Here is a 6646-nt window from a genome sequence, read left to right on the forward strand (position 1 = left end):
AGCACTTCTACTAGCTTAAATAATAGCTTGCATTAGATATAACTTGGGGCACCACCTTTAGAAAAGGGGAAACAGATCACTCTAAAGTGACATACAGTGTCATAGTTCCTACCAACCACATCATCAGGTTTTATAGCATGTGAAGGTTTATTGAACTAGTTATTATGCACAAAACTACTAGTACTGAGCACTAATGCCTGATGCTTGCTCATGTGGGGGGGTCTCTCTCATAATTAAAGACTTTGGTCTAGACCTGATCTTTATGGAAAGCATCTTCTGATAACATTTGTTATGAATTGGCGCTATATAAATAAAGATCGATTGACTGATTGATTGATTGATTGATTGATATAGTATATACATGAATGAGTAAGTGTAATGGATGAATGACTGGTGAACAAACACAGTGATGGACAGTGAATGAATACATGAATCAAACAGTGACAGACAGTGAATGAATACCAGCATCCAGCAGCTTTATACTTTTTACATATTTTCAACTTAGCAGGTTACATCAATTAACATACAATCAATTCTGTGTTAGTGTCTCCGTCCTTTGTGTAGTGTGATGAGAGTATTAACATGCCATGAGGTTGGAAACATTGGAGTCATTTGTCACTTAAGTCTGAAGTGATGTCATCTTTAGGTCCAGGCCTGTTTCATGACCCTGAGCTCATGCGAACTAGAGGTTTGGTTCTCTCAGTCACTTCCTGTAATCCACAATAAGCTTTTTCAGGCATGCTGAGACTACAGACTGGAGCAGTGAGAGGTTGAAAATGCCTGTGAGGACATCTACCAATTGATCTGCACACACCGCTAGGGATGCTGTCAGGTCCAGGTGCCTCGTGTGGATCCATCCTTTGGAGGGATCTGCACACATCAGCCCTGGATATCAGTAGCAGGCAGGGGCCATGGCCCTTTTGTCCCTCCTCTGTGGGGAAGCTGTTCTCTAAGGGTGCATAGGAGGTTGTTGGGCCCACCAGAAATGGTGAAGACTACATGTTTCTTTGTCTTTTGAACAGAGGGCTCCCTCTCTGAACTCAGTTTCCCAGAGTCCTTTAGTTTAACACATATACGCACCCCTGGACCCAGCTTCCCAGCCACCATTGGTCAATGTGTGACACATGACCTACAACCTCAGGTAAAAAAAAAACAGAGCTACCCCCCCTGCACTCTTTCACACTTCTCCTCTGGGCCCCTGAGGGTCCAGCTCTGTTCCACCTTGGGCTATACTGGAGACCAGCTCCAGCCTTGCACCTCATCTGGCATGGACCCCTAACGGTCCATTGACAGGCCTGCAGCCTTCTCCTCCAGCTCCAGCCTCAGTGTGGCCTGTACCAAGCAGACCACCTTTTGGATTGGTTTCAGATTCCTCCAGCCTGCAACCAGGACAGCAAGGACAAAGAACCACAACCTTCTTCCAGCAATGGCCAAGCAATGGTTCTCCTTCTTATGCATATTCACATGGATACAACCCCCCCCCAACCCCCCCCAAACACACACACACACACACACTCACACACTCCTTATTGTTTGTTAGCTGGCCACATTTAGTTAGATTGTTTATGTGTGATTTTGTTATGTTTTAATAAATTCTTTAATTTTGTACAAGAGTGCATACTGCCAACCTCTGCTCTGTCAAGAACTCTGACATCCTTCAACTAGCTGTCAACGTGGTGACTTTGGTTTTAGTTATTAAGTTAATTATTAATCATAATACCAAACTGATAGTTTAGTTCTTTTATGAGACTGAATCAGTTAAATTGGCTCTGTTGGCTGTGTGCTCCGATCGAGGTGGACTTTAAACTAAGTCCCATGAATCAATATAATTATTATGTATTATTTCCAAATTATCACTATATTATTGCCACATTGCCCCAGAAATGGTGCAAACCCCAACATATTTTGGTGCCACTGTGTAATGCAGAATACTGAGCACAACAGTTATTAGGCGCCCCCCCGGTGTGAGGCAGTGTGCTGTGCTAACATTTATTCGGCACCCCTTGTGAGCAGCGTACCAACAAGGTGTTCAGTTGATGTAGGAGAGCTGCAGACATGATCTCAGCTACTTTTTTTCTTTTTGTGGTTTGTGATGCTTCTTGGTCCAGACTTGCAGCTTTCTGGAGTTGGAGGACTGCTAGTCAGACTCCAGTTTCTAATATTTAGTGGCACTGCTACTAGCTCCCCGATGTACATACTTGGACTTTCTGTACCCAAATCACCTAAGTTGTATGCATCTGTTCATTCTTCCGGTTTGCCGTGGACTTTTGTGGTAACCCTGGGCTACAGGGGGCCAAGGGAGAGCGTTATCTCTGTCCCAGTCACAAGTGTAAACATGGTCAAGTGCATTAGCACCACATGTAGGGCAGCTGGTCTCCGGCCACAATAAAAGCCGCCTCTGGACATGGTGTCTCAGTCCTGCTGAGAACTTTGATCAGCTTGCCCAGTGTGTGTTTAGTGTTGCCATGTGGTGGCCTGTACACTGCTCTGAGAACTAGTTCCTTCTGGAGATAATAAGGACGGCAGGATCTGATCATAAGGTGCTTCAGGTTCTGAGATTAGCCTGTAGAAATTGTTTCCACGTCTGAGCACAGATCATTGCACCTTCCTCCTCACACTGAATCTGCGTTCATCTTATTATCCATCTATCCAATCATCCATTGTTTATACTGCTGGTCTTTAAGGGTTATGGGGGAGGTGGAGCCAATCCCAGCTAACTTTGGTTATGTCATGTTTGAATCTGGCATAAGGTTCATGATGCAACATGTATTGTAAATTAAACTAATTGATCAATTAGTGCCTGAATTTCATCCACCAATGTTGTCAAAAGTTTTTGAAATTAATTGGAATTACACTTTTAATAAATGAATAATGAATGTTTTTTAAGTGTTCAAAAATAGGTCAATCTGAAAATATCACATGGCTGTCCAATGAGCTTTGTTTGGTGATTGATAATTGATATTGATAAGTGGGACTAAAGTCCACCTCGATAAATGATTAAAAAGATACCCAATTTAACTGATTCGGTCTCATTATATACTAAACTATCAATTTGGTATTATGATTAATTATTAACTTAATAACTACTAGAGGTAGACAAAGGAAAGCTAAGTGTTGTAGCTGTTAGCTCATGAAAAAGCTGGTCTGCTTGGTACAGGCCACACTGAGGCTGGAGTAGTAAGCTGCAGGCCTGGAACTGGACTCTCAGGGGTCCTGGTGAGATGAGGTGCAGCACTGAACTGGTCTCCAGTATAGCCCGAGGTAAAAGAGAGCTGGACCCTCAGAGGTCCAGAGGAGAGGTGTGAGAGAGCTCTGGGAGGAGAGCTGGACTCTCCACAGTCCAGATGAGAGATCAGAGAGAGAGAGCGGTGGGGGAGCTCCGGATTTGTTAACCTGAGGTTGTAGGGTCAGGTGGCCCACATTGGCCAATGGTGGCTGTAAAGCTGGGTCCAGGGGTGTGTTTAGCACCTGTGTGTGAAAACTTCAGGACTCTTTCTGGTGAAGCCCAACAGAGCTGATGAAAACTCATGAATGACAACCTGTGTGATCTCCTTATACCCTGTTCATGTAAGAGGGCCTTCCGACAATGTCTTCCTGTGCTGTAGCATTAAAAGGATCAGTGGAACTCAGGCGCCTACCCCAAACCATAAACACAGCTTCAGACCAGTATCTTTCCCCCACCAATTTTTTTCAATCTAAACAAAGATTGGTTCATCAGCTTGCTAGATAGTGAAGCGTGATTCATCCCTCCAAAGAAATTCCAGCTGTTCCAGTTTAGGCTCAGCACATTCTGCTGATGTTGCTTCCAGGGTGAGTTTGGAACTCCACAGTGAGTGATGCAACTGATAGGGCTGGCTGTGGCTCAGTGGTAGAGCAGGTTGTCCACTAATTGAAAAATCTGTGGTTTGATTCCCAGCTCCTTAGTCGACATGTAGAAAGGCAGTCCATTCATCATGGTAGGCAGGTTTTATGTGCTACTCATTGACCCCATTGGGAGTTTGTGTGGTCTACCGCTGTGTGGCTGAGCTGTCGATGCTCCTTGGCGCTTGCACTTCACAATAATAGCACTTACAGTTGACCAGAGCAGATCCAGTGGGGCAGAAAGTCCATCCTATATCTGTGCCATGTTTAAAGTCGCTGTGCTCTGTACAATCTAGTCTAAAACCTAAATGTTTGTCTGTGGAGATTTCATGGCTATGTGCCGGATTTTATGCATCTACAAACAGTGGGTGTGGCTGAATCACATGAACTCAGTCATTTGTACGGGCATCCACTGACTTTTGGCCATATTGTAAATATCTATCTGACTTTGATGACTTGCAGAAACATGTGGTGGCAGATGGAGCAACAGAGACACAGGCACATTTCTGCTGAGTAACACTGCATGACAGTGAAAGCTCATCACTGGCATATTGTGTTTAGGACCAACTGGACTTGTTTTCTAAGTTTTGATTTCTGTCCACATGAATTTTCATGTGGTTATTTCTGGCTGGCAGGAAGATGTAACTTTATAGCAAATACAGTAAAGTCCCTTAGAGACATGTGTCCCAATACGTTGATCTGATGGCAATTTAACACACTGGTCTCATGTACGATGTGTCATTCAGGTCTCACCCTTCAGGACCTGAAACATTTCCTCATCACTGTGAACACAGCAGACATCCGAACTGAACTGAGTGCCATGAGACGGACAGACTGCAGCAGCACAATAGGAGCATGCAGACAGACAAGTCCAGCTTATAAGACTACTGTTAGAAATGTACTGTCTCGTGCACAAAGAGGAGAAAATAACTTTTAGAAACGATGTCAAACAGGAGATGGAGGAGAAATATGTTCCCCTCTCTCAAACTTAACACGTCTTCATTCCATGCTTGTGCTATAATGACAGCAAATGATGAGACTGACGCCAGAATGAGGCAGGGACCAGCCCCCCCCCCGCTCACAGCCGTCAGTAAGTCTTCACTTGCAAAACAAGTTTTAAAAGGCATCAGTGATGCAGCCTGTGAGAGAACAGAAACATTCTGGACTCTCTCTGTGAGGAACATTACCGTCAGGCACCTGTGTGTGAGCAGTCTTTGCTGTGTGTGAAGGGCTCAGCTGTTGTGACTATGTGTGGAAACACAGAGGCAGCATGCAGGCTGACCTGAGCCTCAGCACTGCTCACTGAGTGCTGGTCGAGGGCCACCTCTCCCTCCGTCCTCAGTTCAGGTTCGGGGTCAGCAATCGGGGCTTTGGCTTCTTCCTCTTCCTTGTCCTCCTTCTCCCCTGCCTCGCTGTCGCACTGCGAGCGCCTCTTCAGGAACGAGGAGAAGAGACGGGAGAGGCCGCGGCCGGCGGAGTTGCGACTACGAGGCTGGAGCTGCTCCTCCTCCGGTGAGGGAGGCCTGGCGTCCTGGCCAGCGTCCTCCTGCTGCCTCGGCTTCTTCTGGTGACTCTCCGCCTCGTCTGTTGTCATGGCGACAGCTGTGGGGATAAGAGGGCAAAATCAAGTTGACTAACAGAGGTGTATGTTAACCCAGATCAGGTAACGGAAAAGACGTCACACACGTGGGAACGTGTTTGACTGCATTGTTATTGCATTTCTTACTTCAAGGTATGGGCTCGGCGTGGAGGCTGGAGACACAAACACCCAGTCGGCCCCTCGCCAATAATGATCCTGCATTGCTTTAACAATCACTAAAAAGTGGGCAAGGGGCTACAGCACGATGCAGAGACTGGTGCATTTGACCCGAAAGACGTTGCATCAGGTTGTTTTTGTCAGCCAGCAGCACAGAAGCTCGATTTTTCTCATCTGTCTGAGTACTTAACATTTGGTCACAAGATTTGATCCCTGACATTATTTGTTTGTGTTAAAGTGATCAGTGCACCATCGCTGTCCATGTTAATTATATCCTCAACATTTCTAACAATGTCAAATGTCCTTGATAAGTCAACAATACCAGTTCGTTTTAAGCCCTCCGTTTCTATTATTTCTCCTTCGATTCTGAGAAAACACGCATTTTTTGTCCATTTAGAACAGCAGAGGTAGCTTCATTACCCATGAACCTCAGTTGCTATGGAGATGAAGACAGTCTGCTTTTTCTTACCGTCTAATGATATCAAAAGTCAACAACACAGCAGGTTAACGTTGGGGCCATCCATTTCAAGTTCTTCAGCTTCCATTCCGATAAGGTGTTTGGAGGGGAGGTGCACTGTGCTGTGGGGGTGTTCGGGCTCTCTGCAGTCAGCACAAAGCAGTTTCAAACTTCAAACCGCCACAAACGCCACACACCGAGGTTTAGAAGGCATCAGTGATTGACCCACACGTCAAGCATAGGTCAAGCTCCAAAAAACACTGCATCCTTCATTTCCCATAATGCAACAGCATCAGCATCATGAAAAGTGGAAACGTGGAACAAAGCCTGCTCTCTTTTCTAAAGTCACCGGACATTGTTGCCTTTTTCTCTATATTTCACATGTTGTCCATATCTATCATATATACAATTACACATATATACATATATTCACCTCCTGTCCATATATAACAGGTCTGTGTCTATGTGACCCACCTTTGTTCAGCTATGTTGACCTTGCTTTTAGCTCAAGTTCACTGTATGTATCCACACACTTGGTCAATGATGCTCAAAAACACTCCCTCCAGACCTGC

At 45.2% G+C, this 6646-nt stretch overlaps 1 protein-coding gene across 1 annotated transcript in view; it reads right to left on the reverse strand.

Moving 5' to 3' along the window:
* The window catches only part of epb41a (erythrocyte membrane protein band 4.1a), a 45076-nt gene extending 39621 nt beyond the window's left edge, over positions 1-5455 (reverse strand). The window contains exon 1 of the mRNA XM_070846099.1: positions 5144-5455. Within this exon, the coding sequence (XP_070702200.1) occupies positions 5144-5455 (312 nt within the window). The remainder of the gene's footprint in view (positions 1-5143) is intronic.
* Between the last annotated feature and the right edge of the window lie 1191 nt (positions 5456-6646).

The sequence above is a fragment of the Pempheris klunzingeri genome, chromosome 16, assembly GCF_042242105.1.
Source record: "Pempheris klunzingeri isolate RE-2024b chromosome 16, fPemKlu1.hap1, whole genome shotgun sequence".
NCBI lineage: Eukaryota > Metazoa > Chordata > Actinopteri > Acropomatiformes > Pempheridae > Pempheris > Pempheris klunzingeri.